Source organism: Poromitra crassiceps (assembly GCF_964638095.1).
Source record: "Poromitra crassiceps genome assembly, chromosome: 6".
NCBI classification, from domain to species: domain Eukaryota; kingdom Metazoa; phylum Chordata; class Actinopteri; order Beryciformes; family Melamphaidae; genus Poromitra; species Poromitra crassiceps.
Genome location: NC_139627.1, coordinates 8,023,151 through 8,048,975, shown reverse-complemented (window position 1 = coordinate 8,048,975; position 25,825 = coordinate 8,023,151). Strand labels below are relative to the sequence as shown.

The following is a 25,825-nucleotide window of genomic DNA, read 5'->3' as shown; positions in this document are numbered from 1 at the left end:
TTTGTCAAAAAACTATAAACTTCTAACATACACCGATCAGCCACAGCATTAAAACCACTGACAGTTGAAGTGAATGACATCTCGTTACAATAGCAGCACCTGTCAAGGGGTGGGTTATCTTACTCGCTGAGAGACTAGGCACTAAGTGAACAGTCAGATCTTGAAGTTTGTGTGTTGGAAGCAGGAACAAACTCTTTGGTCCAGTTTGTGACCATGCGCCTACAATGTGCACCTCAGTATAACTGGACTGTGGAGGAATGGAAGAAGATCATGGATGCATCATTATGTGGATGGTCGTTTACCTGGGTTAGAGATGGACCAGGATGCATTATGGGAAGATGGAACGCCGGCGGAGGCTGTGTGATGTTGTGGGCAATGTTCTGCTGGGGTACCTGGGGTGTGTTCAATCTGCAAAACGGTGTGCACCGTGTGCTATGGTTTCCGGGTTGAAGATCATGTTTCCTCGAAACGGTGTGCAACACGCTGAGGTACATTGTCTCTCGTTTGGTGGGTGTGTCGGAGGTATTACTGTCCTTTTGGTTTGGGGGCTTTCATACACTGTCACACAAGACTTAGAGTAAGAGGTTTAATGTTTTGTATTGTCTGGGTGCTGTGGCAGCTGGCAGGTCATTTTGGCAATCTAGAAATATATGCTCATTTGCTCAAAAAAAAGGTGTCTAAGATGTGACTGCAGGGTCAAAGGGAAACGTGAGTCTAGTAGATGCAGGATTGCGACAGCGACTCCTGGTAGTGCAGCCCAGTAGCCAGAGAGCGGGTCATGCGTCTGGAGGTGTGTTTCATGTCTCTAGCTGCCTGGATGGCGCTGTTCAGAGAGTGGTCCAGGCGGCGCTGCTCGTCAGCGGACACGGGGCGACCCGTGTGACCCCTCACCTCCCTGTGACTCTTGGCACCCGAGGGTGCACCCACACCACTGCATAAGGACACACAGAAGGGCTGCGGGTAGGAGCCCATCTTCACCACAGGACTGGAGAAGAGCCTGCAAAGAGAACATATGCTTGATGTGCTGAAATTTGAAGCAATTCACAATCCAAAATAACACAGCTGTTTATGTCCTGACAGTTAAAGTGAAAATCAAAATCAACTTGTAGTTTGCTAATCTGCAGGAGACATTAGACAAAATCTGATCATTTACTTTTTGTTTTTGTTCCTCTTGTGTCCTCTGTAATATCTACTTTTTCATCATTTTGGAGGTTTAATACAGATAAATCAACCATCCCTAAAATGTATTTTCACCCATCTAAGCAATTTGATGACAGCATAGGTTCACTTTGATCTCTTGACAGCTTGTAATTTCTAGATCCTGAAGAACAAAATCCAAAAGAAAGGAAAACTATTTGTATAATTCTTCTTCAAGAAGGTTGTTAAATGCCTCTACATCAAAAAAGGTGGCTTTTTCATCCTTATCGTTACAGATCAGCAAGAGTTGCTTCCTCTGTCAAAGTCTGCTTTGGAGTGCAAAAGTCCCTCCAGCGAGAGAAATGTAATTGAGATTGGAGCAAGAGGTTGTGGATGAAATTAACCTAATGGGCAGTTCATCATGTGTCTGGGGAGTAGGGCTGTCACTTTTTCCCAAAATAAAGTTTGAACGAACTTTAATTGCCCGAAATTCGTTCGAATATATTCGAAGTTTTTTGGTTAATTAAATTTTTTTTTTTTTTTTTTTTTCAGTCCAGGCCACCGGGCATCAGCCCGACGTGTTAGCTTGGACGCTCACAGTCACAACACTGCCTCACAAACTTGGCTGCATCCAACTCGAGACAACTTTTCAGACCCTGGAGACAATCTTTCTCAAAAGAGACTAACGCGACAAATCTGGAGACTTTTTCTGACATGGGATTAACATTACCAGCAAGCAGCAGTTGGTTAATTTTGGTTCATAAAAAAAAAAAAAAATTTTTTTTTTTTTCGAACAGTCAATTTACATATCGAATACGAACCCCTCCCCCACATTCGAAGTTGCATTCGAATTTCGAATGAAAAGTGACAGCCCTACTGGGGAGTGGGCGGGTTACTCACAGAACGGGTGGCGGACACACCGGCACGCACTGCACCAGCGGCACGCTGCCCAGCACAGGCGGGGCCGCCGCTGCAAAGTAGCCGCCCCTGTCACGGCAGCTTCTGTGTGCGGGCGGGTCCAACCCTCGCTCCCGCCTACGTGCTGTGAATCAGAGAGAGGGTCCGCCAAAACAACAACACTTAACTCCAGAGTCAATCATATTCATTTCATTCATGGTAGGGCTGGGCGATATGGACAAAATCAAATGTACAATATTTTTGACCAAATAGCTCAATATCGAGATTGCAACAATATTGTAGGGATGACTAGAAAACAGTCTGGTAAATTCAGAAAATTACATAATTTGACTGTAATGCAGCCAAACCAGGAAGAGACAATATTACAAGATCCAAAGTCTAAGACAATATCTAGTTTCATATCACGACATCGAGATTCATAGGGATCCGAATTGCATTATTTGTAGAGTAAATTAAATGTACAGGAAGAACACACGTTACAATGTCAATCACAAAAAAGTGCCTAACTTCATTCATGTAAAACCACAAAACTTGGCTGGTCATAGGCCAAGGAAGAACTGATTCACTTTCCACACCCATTGGCCAAAAGGCCAATGGGTGAGATGTTAGTAGAGTAGAGATATTAGAGCTAGACAGTAGAGATATTAGATATTAGAGATAGACAGTAGAGATATTAGAGATAGAGTTGGACAATAGAGATATTAGAGATGATATGCAGTGACATGAAATGCAAAAATGCAGTGATGTCACACAAATTGAATAAATAAGTTGAATGTATTGTGTGGTAGATGGTAGTGCATCACTTTATTCTCTCTTTCTTTTTCTGGTGGACTGAGTGACACTGTTGAGCTCTGCTTGGTTATCCTTTCTGTTACGTCTGCTTTTGAAATGAGAGTTGAACGTTTTGTGTGTGATTCACACACGGTGATGACAGGTGTTTTGTGTGTGATTCACACACGGTGATGACAGGTGTTTTGTGTGTGATTCACACACGGTGATGACAGGTGTTTTGTGTGTGATTCACACACGGTGATGACAGGTGTTTTGGGTGTGATTCACACACGGTGATGACAGGTGTTTTGGGTGTGATTCACACACGGTGATGACAGGTGTTTTGGGTGTGATTCACACACGGTGATGACAGGTGTTTTGTGTGTGATTCACACACGGTGATGACAGGTGTTTTGGGTGTGATTCACACACGGTGATGACAGGTGTCCGGAAATCTTTCAAGAATTATGAGCCATTGTGTGCAATGAGCTATGAGTTTCATGCTGCATTCTCTTAGTGTTTAAGCTCTAAAATGTGTCATGTAATCTGAGACTGGGCTTAATGCTTGTATGTGAAACGTTCTCTGCAGTGAGCACAGGCAGCATGAATGAAACAAGCTCTAACCTGGCTCAGTGTTTGGCTCTGAACGGCCACAGAGAGGACAGTGACCAGAGTGAGAGGTCCGGACCGGCTCGCTGTCGCCACCCACTGGCCCTGATAAAAAAAAACACACAGACAGGGGACTGAAGAAAGGCAGCTACTCAAACTTTCAAGCAAGTCTCAGTGTATCATAGAACTAATGTCCCACACTCATGTGAATTTAAGCATGTTTTGCATGAGTGTGTACTATGTATGTATGATCTATGTACTTGTTCATTGTGATGTTGTTGATAAATGTGTTGTGTAAAAATGCAGTGGTTGGAGCCCAAGACAAGGGACAATAAAGTATATCTTATCTTATCTTATTTCTGAATGATGCAAAAATAACCCCTTGGAAAATGTCTGTGTTCAAGGCGGAATGACAGGAGCCCTCTTACGTTGGGAGTGTCCACGATGACGTGAAGAACACTGCGGACAAACTGGCGCTCGACTTCCTCTGCTGTCAGGTTCATCTGCTCCTCTGCTGTCAGGTTCATCTGCTGTTTCCAACACGCGCTCAGACAGGCCGGGACGCTGCCCTGCAACGCACACAGCCACACACGCACGCGCTGAGACAAAGTGGGGGAAAATAGCACGCACAAAAAACTCTCCCATGCTTGTACATTCCAATACAAACCACATAGGTAATCTTGCACCTCTATTTTGTATTTTTGTTGGCCTGCCATTATGTAAACTTTGTCGACTTTTATATATTTAGCTGGTCTGTGTTTACAATGCACGATGTCGGCTGTGTGGCTCGCTATGCATTTCTCGATGGCAGACGAGTGTCTGGGGTTGCATAGTGTAGATAGCAGACGCTATATCAGAGCAATGTGAGTGTTTAGGCTGGCATGGGAAGCTGTGGTATAGATTGTTTGTGTTTACGTTTTGACGTTACAGCTCCAGCGTGACATCTAGTGGGGAAAATCTTAAAAAAGTGCCTTTAAAAGAGTGTAAAATGGCAAAAAATAACTAACTCTAATATAAAGGCAAAAAGAGACTGGGGTCATGTCGAGCAATTAATTAGCATAAATAAATAAATAAATAGCAGAAGAGAGAATAGAGTCCGCACATTTCGCTAATTTAATTCATCCTATGTCTGAAGAAGAGCGCTAGCTCAACAACGTCACATGGGATGAATTAAATGAGCTAAATGGGAGCTACAGTAGACACACACCAAATGCAGAATAACTGCTTTTTAATTCAGGGCTCTCAGTTAATTGAGTAGACAATCACATAACATTTGTATTTTAAATTGTATCATTGGGGTGTTGGGGTGATGTTCTTACTGGTGGACGTTCTCCTGCTCTGGACAGCATCTGAGGACGTTCTCCTGCTCTGGACAGCATCTGAGGACGTTCTCCTGCTCTGGACAGCATCTGAGGACGTTCTCCTGCTCTGGACAGCATCTGAACGACTGTGGCAGTTGTCTGCTGCTGCAGGGGATGCTGGGATACGTCTGGAGAGCCGATGTTGGTGTGTGGAGTGACCGTGCTCTGAATCTGTAGCTGGAAAGAAACACGGACATTGAACATTATGTTTTATTATGGTACATACCTATCGTTTATTGTTAAAATCACCTCCCTTTAGGTTTAATGTATGTTGCTTGCCTTTAATAAATGGAAAAAGACGAACTTACTGATGTCTAGCTCTGCTCTCCGTCTGTCTCCAGAAGCCGATCTCTTCCTGGGGGTGGGCCTTGGAACACATTCCTCCTCCAGCTCATTAACGAACCTTCTCTCCCCTCTACTATCATGTCTCCTTCTCTGCCCAGACCTGAGCAACAGACACAAGACCAACCTCTACTATCATGTCTCCTTCTCTGCCCAGACCTGAGCAACAGACACAAGACCAACCTCTACTATCATGTCTCCTTCTCTGCCCAGACCTGAGCAACAGACACAAGACCAAATTAACTACAGGCAGAGGGGGAAAAGCAGATATCAAGCAATGTCAGTCCTATATACAGATATATGAATGAATGAATGAATGAATGAATGAATGAATGAATGAATGAATGAATATTTTATTTTCGTGTCGGGACAATTACATGACCCATCCCACATGGGATTATCAGACACATCAACATTCAATATTTAACAAAACATAACATTCTGGTATGTTACCCAACCAGAAGCTTTCAGTGCAGCCCAAATTAGAGAGTATATATACATGCAGACATAATATGCCTATACATATACATACATTCATACATACCTGCACTGAATACGAAAATAAAACGAAAAAATAAATAAAAAAATAAACTCTACTTTATCAGTTATACGTCAACCTTCTCCTCCTGTCCCATGCTTTAGAAAGAAATTCAGAGAATGCAAAAATATTATCAAAAAGAAATTCGAGTATTACTCCGTTCTCACTATCTATCATATTTAGCTCAGGGGTATGGACTCTTTTAAACATTGTTTCTCTCAAGTCATGATACAAAGGACAATATAAAATGAAATGAATTTCATTTTCCACCTCATTCAACTCACAATATTCACATATTCTATCCTCCTCAGCTACCCCTCTGTATCTTCCTGTTTCAATATGTAATGGTAGGATGCCACATCTTATCTGTGCACAGAGCGATCTCTGACTTTTTGACAAATTATACAAAACATATTTTTCACATTTATAATATTTTTTAAATAAACAATATGTTCTTAATTTTGGCTTTTGCCAAATACAGATTGGCTAAATCTGTATATATATATACAGATTTAGCCAATGTGAAAGTTTAACTTTTCCACTGCAAGCTTGCTTCACTATTTCTTTAGTATTGTTCCAGTTCCAGTCTGGAGATAAATCATATGGACAATTCAAATGGTCTTCAATCTTCAGCTGATAGACAAGAATCTCCTTGGACAACAAAGGGACACAAGAATCTGACAAGCTGTTGTTTGAGGGGAACGCTAATGCGTGTGCCTGTTCTTTCTTGGTGACAAAATTGTACAAAGAATAGATTCATGTAGTGGCCTCTGCAGCACTAACAGGTGCAGACAGGTGCATAACAATGTCTGTAAGTCTGTTAATACCAACCTGATGCGAGGAGTAGAGGTGTTGGGGTGCGTGCGGTTCCCTTCTGCTGACGGGGCGGCTCTGACTGACATTCTCAGACTGCTTTCTAGTCTCTCCTTTAGCCTCCTCACCTCGGCCTGCAGGTTCTGAATAGCCTCACTAGCACACACACACACACACACACACACACACACACACACACACACACACACAAAATAGGCAAAGACGGTTAATATCACACACTAAAATTCAAGATGGGGTCCTTTCTTGACCGATACACATGCTTGTTTTGGTACTGTATGTTATCACCACAAAGTATGCAGGATCTTCTTAGTGCATTTCAACAAAACATAGTTACACGCTAGGCTAGGCTAGGCTAGGCTAGGCTAGGCTTAGCCGCCAAGTCCGGCAGCCATAAGCGCCAAGTGTTGCACTGCAAAAACATTGCAGCGAGCGATTGGCCCAGTGAGTCACAACATCCAGACACGTGTCAGACCAGATGCACACTCACTCTGTGAAAAGCAACCCAGATCAGATCTGAGTCATGCAACACCACACACCATGCAGGAGTCAAGACAGAGTACCTCCTATACGCAAGCAAGAGCAGCCGCTTCTGTAATAAAATACATAGAAGAGAATGGTCATGTAAACATTAAAGAGGGTTCTGCATTAAACAAGACGTGCAGTGACGATTTTACAAGGTAAAAGGAAATAAAACGTCGACTCAAATCCAGGAGATATCTTCTGTAATGATTCATCTCATCTGACAGAAATCATCGCTATGCACTGAATATCAAACACACAGTATTTTGTGTGTGTGTGAGACTCATCATCAGAGAGCAGCTATAGGAAGTGCAGCTCTCAGATGTGGGAGGTGTTTCTTGTCGTAATGCAGCAGCAGCTCGTTCAGACGTGTTTGCACATCACTCACTTGCGATTTGTCAGCTGACTGGAGCTCAGCGCTCTGAGGAGAGGATGGTCATGGTGATACGGTGCAGTGGGGGAGGGGCTTGGGCTGTATTGGTGGTCATTCTGCCCCTCTTCCTCCTCTGACACAGTGCGGGCTGAGGACAGAGGAAGGAGGAGCGTCAACACAAGGAACAAAGAGATCACGAATGAGAAAAAGGGACAAAGATATAAAGTTAAACACAGAATGTTGGTTACTACATTTTGTTAAGGCATTACTAAAGACACACACACACACACACACACACACACACACACACACACACACACACACACTTTATATAATTATATGAGTAATAGTAGTGTGAGATTATGAATCTATGCTTAAATGTCTGGTTGAACCTTGACTCAGTGCTGGTGGATATGCATCTTTATTCAGAAGTGCTTTGGACTCACTGTGGTCACTGTCCAGCCCAAACTGGCTGGTCCCGCTGCCGGGCCTGGTTCTGGTTCTGGGTGTGTGACGGGCCCAGCTCTGTTGAGAGCTGGAGGTTGAGGTGCGCCTCCTTTCCCCCTTTCTGCTTCTCCTCGGCTGTCCCTGCATCTGCCTGGGGTTGCTGAGCTGGGAGCCGTCGCTGTGCGCCAACAATGTGCGTCCATGTGATGGAGAGGAGGCGGGGAGAGGCGGACCGGAGCCTGGAACCGCCCGGGCTTTCCCTGGGTTCCCTTCCTGAGGGAGCGACGCACTACGACACCAGGGAGGAGGCAGACAAAGACACTATTTACTATTGAAAAATGAAATAATTGTATGATGAATGCAAATGCGCAACTGTAAGGTTGAAATAATGATTGCAAAATGAATGTAATGTTAGTTTTTGTGTAATGTTCTTCTGTGTTGGACCCCAGGAAGACTAGCTTTTGCAATTGCAAAAGCTAATGGGGATCCTAATAAATAAACAATGAACACAAAGCACACTGATTATGAGATTAAAAGGTGAGAAGGCGTCTGTGGTCAGGGAAATGGATCAAAACAGCCAGTGATGATGGGGTTTAGAGAGGTGTGTGTGTGTGTGTGTGTGTGTGTGTGTGTGTGTGTGTGTGTGTGTGTGTGTGTGTGTGTGTGTGTGTGTGTCAGGGGTGGGGGATGTGATCTGAGGGGAGATTTACAGTGAGTGCAGTAAAAGGGAGAGTTGTGCTACAGCTTCTAACCTCGCTGAAGCCCTCTGGTGGATGGGACTGGGAACTGCAGTGAGAGTCAGACGGCTGCAGCTCTCCGAGCCGACAAAGCCACTGTCTGTCTCTGGAGAGATGATACCATCCTGGAGGACACGTCACACCACAGGGATGAGATGATGCAACATGCCACCACCACAAAGCAATACTCGCACAGCATATATAGATATAAATATATATATATATATATATACATATAAACAGGCCATTTGACCACAGATGACACACAGGATAATGTCACGAGAGGGAGTGCTGTAACCTTGGCTAATATCGTCACGGCTGGGATTCGGTCGTAGGCACGATGCCGCAAGATAATCACAGCCGTGACGATATTAGACAACATCACGACCTCGAGTGGGATATTGCTTTTATACAACAGTTGTACAGCATAAACAAAGCTATTCATCAATTAATACTAGCATTCTTTCAAGTAATTTGTGACAACAGATGATTTCTGTCTGTTATTCGTCTCCGCCAACAAAAACGGTTCAGTTTCCCGACTGCAAGCTAGCTAAGCTAACGTTAGCTACTTTGAGGTTAGCACAGACAATTTCAGCTTATCTGTTTGAATGCAGTCTAATCAAGGAAACATTTAGAACAGCTGTGAAGCGGAGTGATGTTATACTAACACATCAGCATGGCTACGATCCCTCTTGTCCAATCAAATTGCTCGGCCAGAACTAACTTGTGTAAAGTACATGATCTACATTATGCAGGATGAACGGTGCAGCCTGAGGTATGAAGGTATGAGCACCACATGCAGCCTCTGAGGCCTCTGGACTGAACTATGAGCACTGTCTAACCGCCATTTTGTGTCAAAAAGGCAGGGTAAAACACAGGTGCAAGTAAAACACTAATGAGGGTTTCCAAATTCCAATCATGGAAGTTCGAAACCCTCAGTGTTTTGCTTGCACCTGTGTTCACCCTGCCTTTTTGACACAAAATGGCCCCCGTGAGAAGGGTCTATTACTCCCGTTTTAAGTGTAACAGTGGCCAAGAGGCTACTATGAGTGTGTCTGTGCCCGAGGCCTTGCTGAATCCATAAAACCATGTCATTCACACTGGCAGCGTGCAAACCTAACTGACCAGAGGGACAACCTAACTGACCTAACTGACCTAACTGACCTAACTGACCTGGGAAAGCACTCTCCTGCTCCCAGGTTGTAGTTTGGAGCCCCTCCTCTCCCTTAGACTGGTCAGGCTGCTGCTGTGGGACTTCCCCACCTCCAACCTCCTCGTGTCGCTGGGAAGATGACTGGGAAGATGACTGGGAAGGCTGGGGCCTGGAGGAGGAGGAGGAGGAGGAGAACAAGGCTCTGACTTGTTGGTCCTCTGAGAGCACTGATGACCTGGTTTGGCTCGTCTGTCAACAGAAAAGTACAACAAAAGAGGACCAATGGAGACAAGGTTAATTTGCTTGTGGATCACAAGAAGACACTGGTCTGTGTGTATTTATTTATTTATAATCCCTTATTTACCAAGTAAATGGACTGGGAACCCAATCTTCTTTTTAATGCAGGTTAATTAAGAAACAAATTTAGCCAGGCATGTTTACATACTTAAGAGCACTTTGTTATTTACAGCAACAGCCTCAAGGGTGTTGTAGGGAGAAGGGAGCAACTCCACTTGTCTTTCCTGCTGGTCTGGAGACTAACCTCTGTGGGAGGCTGTTCTGAACATCTACATGTCCAGTTCCTTGGCATAGTCCCTCCTCCCCTTGTTCCCCATGCTGCATGTTACTTCCTGGACCAGGAGAGAGGGCAGGACTGTGGTCTGGACCAGGAGAGAGGGCAGGACTGTGGTCTGGACCAGGAGAGAGGGCAGGACTGTGGTCCGAGAGGTTGGGAAGCTGCTTGAAGCTTTGGTAACTAATCAGAGAAGGATGAAACACAGGCACAGTTTAGTGTTTGACTAATGTGCTGACAGAGCTCAGTATTATATTATTTTCACCAGTGGGGTCTAAAATATATACCGTAAACATACATTTCAGTTTGAGGAGAAAAGGCCTTCCATCGCATTAGATAGTGATGGTTGCTCTTTTATTGATTCATATGCAATGGTTAAAGCAGCTACGAGCAAGATTTTCGATTGTTATTAAACAGTATAATTACAATATTGATGCATCACCATCTTACATAGTAGCTGAGACCAAAGCTGTGTGAATGGGAGATTGCTCTCTTGATGATTATAGAGTCTGTGTCTGTCTAACCTCGCGTCACCAGGCTCTCTCTCTCTATCTGTCTACCGGCGGGCCGGATAAACCCGGAAGTGAAACGAAACGGTTCACGGCAGCTCCCTGCCTTCCGCCGTTTCGCTCTGCCTAGCAACAGACCATAAACAAGGAGAACGCCATGCAGGGGCTCGCTACTCTCGCGAACATCTCTCGTTATATTCTAACAGGTTTTTTGGAAGTTATTTTGTGGTTATGGCTGAAGTGGCTGCTGCAAACTGTTTCATTTCACTTCCTGATCTGCCCTGGCCACAGACAGACTAACACTGGCCGATTCACTCGGGGTTCAAGCGAGACTACTCTGCGTTGGTCTCAGCTACTATTAGAGGTAAGATGTGATGCATTGATATTAAATTTATACTGTTTAATAACAATTGAAAATCTTGCTCGTAGCTGCTTTAACGTGCTGACGACTACTATCAAAATGAAGACAAAATAATATCATAACTTACTGGTCCATTAGCACGCTGAAGTCTTGCTCTACCACACTGAGCTGAGCCTCCTCATCCTCCCTCTCCACCTCGTCTCCATCACTCTCTCCACTGGCTGAGCTCACCTCCACCTCCACCCCCTCCACCTCTCCTGATTCAGCTGAGCTCTGGAAGGAGGGGAGAAAGAGACATATCAACTTTAATAATACCAATAGGCACAGTGCAACAGCAGTACCGTGTAGCGAGAAATATAGGCTACAAAAGCTATGAATTAGCCTAGCCGGTATATTGTAGCCTCCAATATAATAGATTTTGTAGCCTACATTTCTTGCTTTGGCTGCATGCTGCTCAGTGCTCAGTCAGCAGCTCTCCTCACATGCTGGATCCAGGAGTGAGTGAGTTGGTATGGTTACGGGGGCGGGCACGTTGTTATGGTTACGGGGGCTGGCATGTTGTTATGGTTACGGGGGCTGGCACGTTGTTATGGTTACGGGGGCGGGCACGTTGTTATGGTTACGGGGATTGGCACGTTGTTATGGTTACGGGGGCGGGCACGTTGTTATGGTTACGGGGGCGGGCACGTTGTTATGGTTACGGGGGCTGGCACGTTGTTATGGTTACGGGGGCGGGCACGTTGTTATGGTTACGGGGGCGGGCACGTTGTTATGGTTACGGGGGCTGGCACATTGTTATGTTACGGGGGCGGGCACGTTGTTATGGTTACGGGGGCTGGCACGTTGTTATGGTTACGGGGGCTGGCACGTTGTTATGGTTACGGGGCTGGCACATTGTTATGGTTACGGGGGCTGGCACGTTGTTATGGTTACGGGGCTGGCACATTGTTATGGTTACGGGGGCTGGCACGTTGTTGTGGTTACGGGGGCGGGCACGTTGTTATGGTTACGGGGGCGGGCACGTTGTTGTGGTTACGGGGGCGGGCACGTTGTTATGCTTACGGGGGCTGGCACATTGTTATGGTTACGGGGGCTGGCACGTTGTTGTGGTTACGGGGGCGGGCACGTTGTTATGGTTACGGGGGCGGGCACGTTGTTGTGGTTACGGGGGCTGGCACGTTGTTATGGTTACGGGGCTGGCACATTGTTATGGTTACGGGGGCGGGCACGTTGTTGTGGTTACGGGGGTGGGCACGTTGTTATGGTTACGGGGCGGGCACGTTGTTGTGGTTACGGGGGCGGGCACGTTGTTATGGTTACGGGGGCTGGCACATTGTTATGGTTACGGGGGCTGGCAAGTTGTTATGGTTACGGGGGCGGGCACGTTGTTATGGTTACGGGGCTGGCACGTTGTTATGGTTACGGGGGCGGGCACGTTGTTATGGTTACGGGGGCGGGCACGTTGTTATGGTTACGGGGGCGGGCACGCTCTGTGTCTCTGCCCCTGAAGCCGCACTTTAAGTTGAAGACCAAAGCAACTTGTCGTAGTCGATGTTAAACTAGGTGAGAAAAGACCAAAAAGACTGGCTTGCTAGACTTCTCGTCGGGGTGTGGTGAGGCGTCCCAGACGCCATGACGCCATGACGCCATGACGCCCGGCGCTAGAAATGTGTCGGCCGCGACCAAATCGTGTCTGAGCTCTGCATTACTGAGCAATCCTGGGGTTCAGTGGAAGACTAGACTATTAATACATGACATATTGTACAGCTCTTTATATTGACGGGAGATGTAGCAGAGTTATAGGGTTACCTCAGTGTGTGGCATGAGTTCTCCCCACGCTGCAGGCACAGATAAAGGGGTGGGGTGGGGGGGTGGAGAGGGAGGGGCCTCGGAGGTGGGCTGGTCCTGTCCCATCTGCTCCACCTGCTCCTTCAGCTCCTCCACACACATCCCACACTGGAAGATCAGACCCTCCAACTCCCTGACGCACACAGACACACGCACACACACACACACACACACACACGCACACAGACACACAGACACAGACACACACACGCACACGCACACACAGTACAAATATATTTTTGAGTCCACTTGCATCAGGCCCATACAAAAATAAATGTGCAGTTATCTTGGACACCACCCTCACCTATTTGGGTCGAATGGGCCAATTTGTTGGGCCCGTCTGTGTTGGTCTCTTGCTAACATGTAGGCCCTTTCTAAAGCGTCCAGTGCCTGGACAAGCTGGGAAAGACCCTGGAGGACAACATGAGTTCATTAGTTAGGAGGTAAGGTAGCTAACCTGGACAAGCTGGGAAAGACCCTGGAGGACAACATGAGTTCATTAGTTAGGAGGTAAGGTAGCTAACCTGGACAAGCTGGGAAAGACCCTGGAGGACAACATGAGTTCATTAGTTAGGAGGTAAGGTAGCTAGCCTGGACAAGCTGGGAAAGACCCTGGAGGACAACATGAGTTCATTAGTTAGGAGGTAAGGTAGTTAGCCTGGACAAGCTGGGAAAGACCCTGGAGGACAACATGAGTTCATTAGTTAGGAGGTAAGGTAGCTAACCTGGACAAGCTGGGAAAGACCCTGGAGGACAACATGAGTTCATTAGTTAGGAGGTAAGGTAGTTAGCCTGGACAAGCTGGGAAAGACCCTGGAGGACAACATGAGTTCATTAGTTAGGAGGTAAGGTAGCTAGCCTGGACAAGCTGGGAAAGACCCTGGAGGACAACATGAGTTCATTAGTTAGGAGGTAAGGTAGTTAGCCTGGACAAGCTGGGAAAGACCCTGGAGGACAACATGAGTTCATTAGTTAGGAGGTAAGGTAGCTAACCTGGACAAGCTGGGAAAGACCCTGGAGGACAACATGAGTTCATTAGTTAGGAGGTAAGGTAGTTAGCCTGGACAAGCTGGGAAAGACCCTGGAGGACAACATGAGTTCATTAGTTAGGAGGTAAGGTAGCTAGCCTGGACAAGCTGGGAAAGACCCTGGAGGACAACATGAGTTCATTAGTTAGGAGGTAAGGTAGTTAGCCTGGACAAGCTGGGAAAGACCCTGGAGGACAACATGAGTTCATTAGTTAGGAGGTAAGGTAGTTAGCCTGGACAAGCTGGGAAAGACCCTGGAGGACAACATGAGTTCATTAGTTAGGAGGTAAGGTAGCTAGCCTGGTCAACCATCCGCTCACGTGAACTCGCATGTGGGTTTCGTTCTGCAACACCGTCTGGCCTCTGCCGCGGGGCGGACTACTTTAAAATCCACAAGGCGGACGGGCCAATCAGGGACCTGCCTCGTAGTTAACATCGTAACCGGCCAATCAGGAACTCTGCTGGCAAAACAGTAATGGCTGCCTCCGCGGCTCGAGCAGTCAACAAGGTCAACATTCGCCAAGTTAAACAGCCATAAGTGCAGTTATTGCTGAAGTAGACTCAACAACAATTAAACAAGAACAGGACAGGAGTTTCTCGGCGGGGAAAGACGTTTTCGCCGTTCTTCCGAGTAGATTTGTATTGAACTGGATCCGACACTGATTGGCTGAACGACTGGCTACTTCCACCCAATGAAATGACTGTGCACAGCTCGCAGTACAGACGGATCTACAGAACCAAACAGAACGTGAGGATGGTTTTAACCAGGCTATGAGGTGGCCACCTGGAGGGGTCCTTCTGAAGGATAACAGATCTCAGCTCAAGTCAATTTGCTGTAATTACCTTCGTTTGCTCAAAAGGTTTGAGTTTCCCGTTCTTTACGAGGTCCTCAAATGTCTGCACCTGGACGAAAAACACAAAGCGCTTTATTCCTGGCTGCTTGATTAAGAAGGGGACAGTGTTGTAATGGAGTCCGTGTCCGACTCGACTCCGAGTCCAAGTCTGATGACCTGGACTTGAGCCTTCATGCATTCTGACTCGGAGGTTGGAGACGAGGACTCGCACCTGTTCATTGATAAAGCCTGTTTTTTATTTGTTTTGTTTTGCGTTGATCTTGTACTGGGCCCTAATCATTTGCCATCAACTCAGACTCTTCTTTGGTGACTTGGGGACTCGAGACTCGACTTGGACTCGAGATATAGTGACTTGACTACAACACTGGAAGAATCTAACCAAAACTGCTGAGTTCCCTTTAGACATTTTCAGAACAAGTTAAGCATAATGTACAATTTGTGTAACATGTTTACAAGTAGAGACATCACTATCACTATCAGTTCACAAATAAACATCAGTAAGTCATTTTCAGTGTTGCGGTGGTTCCTTTAATTTTTCACATCACTATCACTATTCACTTACAGTAATAGTGTGATGACGACGACGACGACGACAACAACAACCAAACAAAAAATTAATATATAAGAATGAAGTTAAAATACAGACCAGTCAAAATAGGACAGACCTAAATGCCCAAAAGAAAAATTAAAATTTGGCATCCACTACCATAATTTCCTAATAGTTGCACCAAAAAACGAATCAAAAAGACAGAGTAACGACAGAAAGAATACAGATATTTACAAGATCTGTAATGATTTTCAGCACATCATCGATGATAGATGATAGTTACCTGTTGGAGAAACTTGCCGGCCTGTTTGGAGAGAGTCCTGGTCAACTGCTGTCCCACATGAGGGTCCAAGCTTCTTCTGGATGAGATGGATGTCGCTGAAGAAGGACGTGTGGGAGAGCCTCCTGTGAAATTGACAGACAGGTGCTCAGGGACAAAAAAAACATCCAGCTGATCTGAGAGCAGCTGAATGATTGATGAAGGCAAGATGATGTGATTGTATGCATGTGAATTAAGATACGATTATGACACATTTAACTGTCACGTGGCCTCAGATCAGCAGTGACTCAGAACACATTTATTATGATATATTGGAAATGTACAATTTGACAGTTTAGAGTGAAAGCTGAATGTACTTTGACTCGTGCCGGGTCCATTCTGATTCGTGCCGGGTCCATTCTGGTAAACAGAACTTGAGCTGATCTCTGCTTTCTGCGCCTGGGAGAAATTCAGCGTCATGACCTTTGAACCCTCGTGGATCACTCCCGATTGGACAGAGTGGCTCGGCTTCGGGGGGTCCGAGTAGAGGTTGACCTGGTGGAAATAGGAAGACGCATGAGTATTTCATGATCTATAATATCCATTTTCATGCATATGTTTTTTTTGTTGTCTTTTGAATGATCAAAGTAGAATGATGGGGAGTTCTTTTCCAAAATGTAATATTTTCATTGGATTTTTTTGTGTGTGTGTGTGTGAAAAAGGTGAAAAATATCTAAATGCGATAAATCCGATGAATGGGACTCATTTTAACGTGCACTGCAGACCCAGTAGACATGGCCTACATCCCCACCTAGTGTCCTAAAGTTGTAGGTGTCTTCCTTGGCTGTATAGTATTTATGATGCAGCAGAAAGTGGAGCCACTGCAGCCCAGATCGAGACAAAAGACTGGAGCTCATTTCAGTGCAGAAAAGACACTAATTGAATGTGAACTGGACTACGTGATAAAGGGGTTAACGGCCTACATTGGCTGTGATTTGATCACATTAATATGCATTTTGTGCTGCACACACTGTTCACCCCCCCCGGTTCACCCCCCCTCTTCCCACATACTGAAGGTGACTTGAGAGAACAGCCCTCCTATAGGCAGTAAATCACAATGACCTGATACTGACCTCTACAGTGCCGACACGGTACCACACACATTTCCCCCTCTAGCCGGGGCGTTCAACCACATCGCAACAAGAAACGGTCCAATGCAGCCAATCATTTTTCGTTTGTATTAAAGATTTGTTTTAAAGATCATTGTAAGAATTCTTGCTTTACTAGATTATAAAATTCAACTGGCGTAAAGACGAGAGAGAGAGAAATTCAGTCGTTTTCTGTTATGAGTTCTCAAGCTCAAGAAAGAAATGCAACCTCATGACATCAAATGCGTTGGTGGAAATTGTATAAAGAAAATGTTGTCATTCAATTATTCATTCAGGTATAAGAAGAGATGTCTCATTGTGAAATATTTGACATTTCTGTCAGCTGTCTGAGATGTCACATCATATCATATATCATAATCATATCATTTAATTTTCTTTCATCCGAAGAACTGATAATTCGAGACTCAACAAAATGTTAGGAACATGTCTAACTTGGCAAAATATATAAGCCTGTCCGTAGCCCCACCCCCCATGTCTTTGTGCAGGATGAGAGTGAGAGACAGAGACAGATGGCTGGTTAGTATTGTGCTGAAGGAGATTGAGAAGAGGAGGCAGGCAGAGTAAGCAGATTTTAATTGGTGCTAATTCTGGAGCGCTGCAGTTTAGACAGAATAGAAAATGGGCCAATACTTCTTTAAAGGGGGCTATTTCTACAACAACAACAAAAGTATACTGGACAAGACTTATTGTTACATGTATATTAAGAAGACTTATTTATATTAAGAAATATATTTTTTTTAACTCTTCTCGTTCTCTCTCCCCCTCCTGCCATCTCTTCTTTTTTTGTCCTGTATATGTGGTGACTCACTGCATCTAATTTAACTTTTATTTTACCAGGACGTCGAAACATTAAACATATCTGTCATTGAATGCTGTTCTGTACATTTTTGTCATATCCCAACTCAAAGTCAGGTCAGAAAACACAATGCCAAAAATCAATTAACCCATTGATACCTGATGCAGCAAATGAGGGATATACACGCAAATGCTGCATCAGGTATCAATGGGTTAAGTGATTTATGGCCAATATAACCCCTCCTTGAATGTAAATAGGAGTTCTGAACAATCTTGACACACACATAATAATAAATTCCGGGTGTCTGGTTCATGTTTGTAGCACAGATCGACCGCAGCAGATAAACAACTGGATGTCACAGTGCCATTCAGGGCGAAACACTTCAGCTCAGTGCCAGTGTGGAGCTCTGCACACAGTGTGGAGCTCTGCACACAGCGTGGAGCTCTGCACACAGTGTGGAGCTCTGCACACAGTGTGGAGCTCTGCACACAGTGTGGAGCTCTGCACACACAGCGTGGAGCTCTGCACACAGTGTGGAGCTCTGCACACAGCGTGGAGCTCTGCACACAGCGTGGAGCTCTGCACACAGTGTGGAGCTCTGCACAGTGTGGAGCTCTGCACACAGTGTGGAGCTCTGCACACAGTGTGGAGCTCTGCACACAGCGTGGAGCTCTGCACAGTGTGGAGCTCTGCACACAGCGTGGAGCTCTGCACACAGCGTGGAGCTCTGCACACAGCGTGGAGCTCTGCACACAGCGTGGAGCTCTGCACACAGCGTGGAGCTCTGCACACAGCGTGGAGCTCTGCACACAGCGTGGAGCTCTGCACACAGCGTGGAGCTCTGCACACAGCGTGGAGCTCTGCACACAGCGTGGAGCTCTGCACACAGTGTGGAGCTCTGCACAGTGTGGAGCTCTGCACACAGTGTGGAGCTCTGCACACAGCGTGGAGCTCTGCACAGTGTGGAGCTCTGCACACAGCGTGGAGCTCTGCACACAGCGTGGAGCTCTGCACACAGCGTGGAGCTCTGCACACAGCGTGGAGCTCTGCACACAGCGTGGAGCTCTGCACACAGCGTGGAGCTCTGCACACAGCGTGGAGCTCTGCACACAGCGTGGAGCTCTGCACACAGCGTGGAGCTCTGCACACAGCGTGGAGCTCTGCACACAGCGTGGAGCTCTGCACACAGCGTGGAGCTCTGCACACAGCGTGGAGCTCTGCACACAGTGTGGAGCTCTGCACACAGCGTGGAGCTCTGCACACAGTGTGGAGCTCTGCACACAGCAGCCACTCTGAGCGCATTGCTTTTTTTATTCTAACCACGAGCCCATAAAGCACAGACACCTCAAATAGCATCGAGCACATGCAGAAAAACAAACAATAACACAATTGTATGTCCTCATTTGCAAGTCACATGGGGACTGGGTGCATTCATTTTTTTTATGGATATCATCTCTATACACTGTAGCTAACTGTTCATTTTCTAGTAATGTCAGCAGCAGATCGAGCTACTCTCGGAGGGGGCCTCTCTGTGGGTTCCCCACCATCCTAACCCCAGGTGTGGTTGCACTTTCTGAACCCCGTTTTAAATTCTGGTCTTGACTGGACCGCGCGCTGTGCAGTGTGCATGACACCCTGTTTACCCAGCTATTCTTGTATGGACGAGGGAAGAGCAGCATCTGCTTGCTGCTGGCTCTTTTCATGCCCGCAGAACAGACAGAGGCAAACTAAAAATAAACCTTCTCACAGAAAAACACCACATCAGACACAAGATGGATGGCTTAATCTTAGTCTGTGATAACCCGCAGGGGCAATTTCACACAGGAATTTATAATTGGACTTTCTCAAGATGTCAATTTTAAAATGTCAATTTCAATGTCAATTCAACTGACGTCAACAACTGCCAGTGCTTGACTGAACCATAATGTAATTATGTATGAAGCTACTGTCTGTCAGTATGTTGATGCATGCAAAATAACACCCGCAAACTAAACATAAAAAACAACACTAAAAGGGATGATTTTCTACACGCCTTTGTCGCCTTATCACAGCTACATTACAGTAATGATGGCATTTCACAGCTACATTACAGTAATGATGGCATATCACAGCTAAAGTATCACTGTTGTAGTGTGAAGACCCTGGTGATCTTCATGATGATTACATGGTCTTCTATCAGTTAAAGAAACCCTGTCAAAAGAGCAAATCAACTCAAACATACACGGTGTTCAGTCTGAAAGCACGTTTTCCTTCATTCCTAAAAAAGATCCAAGGTTTTCTTCCGACTGCAACAACGTTCTTGTATCTCATTATCAGTATATTAGTTTATCTGAACGACTGTAAATGTGATATTGTGTTTACAGGCTCTAACTGTTAATTGTTAATTCATTACTTTTCCTTTGTTGAATGACAGCACATATCATTATGCAAGTGAGTTATTTTCTGCTTAACCAGTATTATATACTTTCTGCCTTTCTAAACAGAATCTAGCATCATTCATTTGCTTAATAAAAAGGCCCATAACTGAGGAAAACTTTAAATCTCCTTGTGAGAAGCCATTATTCTGAATCTTTCTGATGTTATAGGGCCTTAAAATTGAGATCGATAACAACGATAAATCAGCATGGCACCAACAGGTAGCATTTTTGGAGTCCCAGCTCTACAGCACACCATAGATGATGATACATTACAGACTGATGGCCAGATTAACTACCTTGGCTTCTAGCCGCAGACGATCAATGGTGTTCTCCGCCTCTGCATACTTAGTCAGCAGTCTGCTGTAGTCCTCCTGTAAAGAGAGGGGGGAGAAGGTAAGAGGGAGGACAGAGGAGCACACCCATACTAAGCCTGGTGTGGGTGTAGCATACTAGCCTGGTGTGGGTGTAGCATACTAGCCTGGTGTGGGTGTAGCATACTAGCCTGGTGTGGGTGTAGCATACTAGCCTGGTGTGGGTGTAGCATACTAGCCTGGTGTGGGTGTAGCATACTAGCCTGGTGTGGGTGTAGCATACTAGCCTGGTGTGGGTGTAGCATACTAGCCTGGTGTGGGTGTAGCATACTAGCCTGGTGTGGGTGTAGCATGGAACTTGTACAATGGGAAAACTTTTCCAAGTCAATGGGGCGGAGCTAAGAAGGGAAGAGCAGAGTCGTGCTGGGAGATGTCAATATACATAATGACTCAGCACAGAGGATAAGTCTCATACTGTATGTGATGTCATGACTCAACATAGAGGATTGATTATTCTCTGAGCATAACACAAAAGGGCTGGGATAGTGAAATAAAGGCCAAATTACATAAGAGGCTAAGACATAACATTCCAAAGCTGAAATATAACTCTTTAAAGGAATTATGCCAAGTCTGCAGTCTCTACCACAGGGGTGGGCAATTATTTTTCATGGGGGGCCACATGAGAAACCCAGATTGTTGCCAGGGGCCGAACAAATATTGTCATGCCGTAACCATGATGAATGGGTAACTTTGATGATAGAGAGGGCCACAAAAAATGTCCTCGCTACCAGGTTTTGCTGAGGGCCGAACGGTGCCAGCGCGAAAAATTTGGTGCATTTGAAGCCAGGTTTAGAGGAATAACTCATTTTAAATTAACAGTTGTTTTGTCATTATTCAGGCTTAACCACCAATATTTTATCCTTTTCTCACTCACTCCTATGTCACCACCTGCTCTCAGGGCTTGAAATTAACTTTTTTGACCACCTGCCAATATGGCTGCTAGATTTTAAAGTTACCAGCCAATTCGAATTTCCACTAGCTGAAATGTTTTTCTTGAAATAAATCAGAATATGAGTGGGTTAATTTAAGCATAAGTATCAGTAAGTGGCCCGGGATGATCAAAGCCTGTGTTGAGGGTCACACGAACAAAAATGCACTCTTGAAGCTAAATAAATCCAAAACCAATGAGTTATTTGAGTTATTTAAATTTCTACTTCAATGTAGCCTTTTAGTCATAAAGATTATTGAAAGATATTCCATATTCCAGACAGAAGTGCAGTATTGGCCAGAATATGACATGAACATTTGGACACTTATTCAGCGGTATCTTGCATGTTGCGTTCAGGTGCACTGTGTGTGTAAAAAAAAAAAAAAAAAAAAAGGGCCGTATTTTGCCCATGTGTGCTCTACCAGTACCTGTAGCTGCTCGATCAGTGTAGTAGCCTGCTGAGGGCATCTGAAGTCCTCAGGCACAGTGGAGTGGGGGACACAGGTTGTTGGTGTATTAGAGTCAGAGGAAGGTGAGGGTCCATCAGTGCTGCTCAACAGGACCTCTCTCACAATGTCAGCAGGGGACTTGAACACCAGGGGGCGCTCAGCTGACGGGGGCTTCGTCTTGAAAGAGCCTCTGCTCTTGGGGGGCTTGTAGCCACTTTTGGGGAAATGGACCTTGGGTCCTACCTTTGAGAAGTCAGGTGTGCGGTAACTCAGAGGCCTACTTCTGTAAATGCAAGAACATTCACATTTAGAGAATATTACCATCCCGATGGAACAAGAATGAAATACAGGAAAAATGGTGGCTCGCCGATAAGAAAGTTACAGCATTAAATTGGTTAATGTTTGGTGGGTGGTTGAGGAAGTGAGTTGAACTTTACCTGGCCTCATCCACTTCAGCATCAATGGTCCTGGCTTGGGTCTTGCGGTGGCTCTCTCTGGGCATCCTCTCTGGACTAGTGTTCTGATAGGTGGACTTCCTCTCTGGACTAGTGTTCTGATAGGTGGACTTCGAGGACGTCCTCGAATATGTAGCTTCGGGAGAGCGCTGCCTCCTCTGTCTTGGTGAGGGAGTCGGCCGCTTACGATGGTTACTACTTGACATTCCTGATCCTCCCGTAGGTCCATTCTGATCATGTGACATCCCTGGTTCAGGAGACATGGCGGCAGGTTTAGGAGAAGTCCTGGATTTGAGCTCCTCCCATTTGGATTCATGTGACCAAGGAGGCTTGAGCTGGTGGGTCAGACGGCTGCTGTAGGATTCTGGGGGGCTTTCTGTGAAGCTCATCTCTGGGAACGTTTCGGCTTCAATCCCTATTTCCTCAGATGACAAGTGGAGGAGGAGGGGAAAAGTGGGAGCTCTGGGAGGTGAGGCTCTGGGAGGTGAGGGAGATACTGGGTGGAGAAGGTTGGGTGGAGACGAGGGTGAGATGTTGCCAGATCCACACACAACTGAGTCAGGTGTTCCATTTTCAGAACTTCTCTTGGAGGGACCAGCAACTTCTAAAGTTGGCAGGTCAGCGCTGTACCTTGCTGTTGTTGAGCTGCTCTTCTTCTTGTTCCCTTTGCCAATATGGCTCTCAGCTAAACCACGCGTAGTTCTAAGCCCAGTTGCACTTGATCCTGAAATGCTAGTGCATTCATCTCTCTTTCTCTCGCTGTCACTCCTCGTCCGCTCTTCCTCGCCATCCTTCTCCTCCTCGGTCATGTCCAGCTGTTGGTCAAGGAGGTGGTCTGTGCTGTGTCTGTGGGCTGCATGTCTCTGCTCCTCCTCTTCCTCCCTCCGCCTCACCTCCTCCTCCTCTGTCCATACCTCTAAGCTAGCTGCCATGTCATCATCTGCAAAACACATGAAGGGATGGAGAACGTAAAGTTTAGACACAGGCATGAATTGCCTCAAGCAAACAAAACACTAGGCTAGTCAAGCTTTAAAGCAAACAAAACACGAGGCTAGTCAAGCTTTAAAGGAAGACTTGAAGTGGAAAAGAACTAGAAGTTGCTCAGAAAGACCTCGACCAACTAAAAATAAATATATCAGAAGATAATGAGAGACTCACAGGGTGTAAGGATGAGTTTATCCTCCTCGAGTGGCTCAGAAGGGGACAGAGATTCAGAGTCCTGCAGTTCACTCAGGTTGTAACTCAGCTCATCTGGAGGCATAGCTAGCTCCTGGGCTAAGCTAAAGCCATCGTGCCCGTCGGCTCCGGCAGACCAGGGGGGGTTACGTTCTTCATCTACGTCACCATCACCATCATCTCCCCCCAGTTCCACACCCTCCAACGCCTCCTTCAGTCCAATGATGCCATTCTCATCCATCTGGCTGTGGAAGTCCTCCTCTTCCTCCGCCTTCGTCTCGTCATCCACATCATCCTCAGATGCTACAGAGCTGGTGGTTGAGATGCTTACTGGGGCAGGGGTCCAGGACAAGACCCCCGCTGAGGTGCTCTTCTGTCTCGTCTCCATTCGCTCTGTGGTCTGATTCAGGTCTGACCTCAGGCACTCTTCTAGCCAGGTACAGGAACTCTTTTCTGGCTGCTTCGCCTCCGCTCTTAGGCCCACTTCCAAAGCCATGGCAGAGAAAAAGGTTTACAGATTGTAGAGCATGTCAGTCAGCTAGTAAAGAATGGAGAACTCATTGGTCAGTCTTCAGTCCTGGGGAGGAACAGTCTGCTGGGTCCAACTCTTCAGATACATTTCCTGAAACAGAGGAGTTAGTCACTAGGGCTGTGTATTTAAAACATTGAAAGTTTTACAGTAGGCGGTTTTAACAACACCGATGGAATGTAACCCGAATGACCATAGAGCTCAACAGACGTTTCCGGCCCCGGAAGTAAGTTCTCCATTCATTTTCCCCACAGACATTTCAAAAACAAAAAATATCAACACGGGGGGAATGAAAATTTGATCCCCCCCCCGGCTTGTTTCCAGCCTTAAAACTCGTTATGTAAGGATTTTTCTAAATGTCTGCGGGGAAAATTTCAGACAGTTTGCGACCCCCTTCCGGGGTCGCAAACGTCACAAAAAGTCACGTGCCTGTTGAGTTCTATTGTTTGTGTGTTGTGATTGGCTAGTCAGCCTATGTTCTCGCTAGCCCTGATTGGTTGTCGTTGTCAGAAACTACAACCAAAATTACAATTCAATAATATTGCCTCCTGCAGTTTAGTTTACACTGCTGGAATGGTACCATTTTTGGTAAGAGTTTCAAGGCATCAAAAGGTTAGATGGAAAGATGTCAAGAGATTCACTGATCAATGAGAACTCATATTTTTTTTGTATGGAGAAAATCACATGCAAATGTTAATACATGTTAATAATTCATGCTAATTTGAGGCAATTTCCTCCACTACAAAACCCCTACTAGTAAGCATAACTGAATTGTATTGTAATAACACAGTATCAGAGAGACAGTAATTAGCTACAGTACAGAACGGATACCAAAAAGGAAAGACGAGCATGCATGTGTGCGCACACACACGCGAGACACACACACACACACACACACACACACACACACACACACACACACACACACACACACACACTCAAGTAGCAGTTGTTCATTCTAGCGTGATTGAAGGACAGAGGAAATGATGTTGAGCTGTTCCCTCTGTAAACATCCATCTTTCATCCCACAGCACAGTTCATCTGTCAGAATCATGTCTCTCATGCTCCTTGGAGGAAGAGTCACTGTGTGATATTCATGTCTCTCATGCTCCTTGGAGGAAGAGTCACTGAATCATGTCTCTCATGCTCCTTGGAGGAAGAGTCACTGAATCATGTCTCTCATGCTCCTTGGAGGAAGAGTCACTGAATCATGTCTCTCATGCTCCTTGGAGGAAGAGTCACTGTGTGATATTCATGTCTCTCATGCTCCTTGGAGGAAGAGTCACTGTGTGATATTCATGTCTCTCATGCTCCTTGGAGGAAGAGTCACTGAATCATGTCTCTCATGCTCCTTGGAGGAAGAGTCACTGAATCATGTCTCTCATGCTCCTTGGAGGAAGAGTCACTGTGTGATATTCATGTCTCTCATGCTCCTTGGAGGAAGAGTCACTGTGTGATATTCATGTCTCTCATGCTCCTTGGAGGAAGAGTCACTGTGTGATATTCATGTCTCTCATGCTCCTTGGAGGAAGAGTCACTGTGTGATATTCATGTCTCTCATGCTCCTTGGAGGAAGAGTCACTGTGTGATATTCATGTCTCTCATGCTCCTTGGAGGAAGAGTCACTGTGTGATATTCATGTCTCTCATGCTCCTTGGAGGAAGAGTCACTGTGTGATATTCATGTCTCTCATGCTCCTTGGAGGAAGAGTCACTGAATCATGTCTCTCATGCTCCTTGGAGGAAGAGTCACTGTGTGATATTCATGTCTCTCATGCTCCTTGGAGGAAGAGTCACTGAATCATGTCTCTCATGCTCCT

General features: G+C 45.8%; 1 protein-coding gene across 1 annotated transcript; it reads right to left on the bottom strand.

Annotated features, from left to right (window-relative positions):
• akna (AT-hook transcription factor) lies at nt 1-23,865 on the bottom strand (the record flags this gene model as incomplete). Its single annotated transcript, XM_083638058.1, has 22 exons — nt 1-997; nt 2,038-2,179; nt 3,451-3,540; nt 3,864-4,004; nt 4,755-4,973; nt 5,105-5,241; nt 6,508-6,645; nt 7,418-7,550; nt 7,849-8,138; nt 8,602-8,711; nt 9,760-9,988; nt 10,281-10,493; nt 11,308-11,453; nt 12,990-13,161; nt 13,333-13,439; nt 14,900-14,959; nt 15,741-15,862; nt 16,094-16,271; nt 20,395-20,469; nt 21,826-22,129; nt 22,284-22,797; nt 23,460-23,865. 22 exons carry the CDS (start codon nt 23,863-23,865, stop codon nt 715-717), a joined length of 4,209 nt encoding a protein of 1,402 aa, XP_083494184.1. The 3' UTR covers nt 1-714.
• Nucleotides 23,866-25,825: the final 1,960 nt, after the last annotated feature.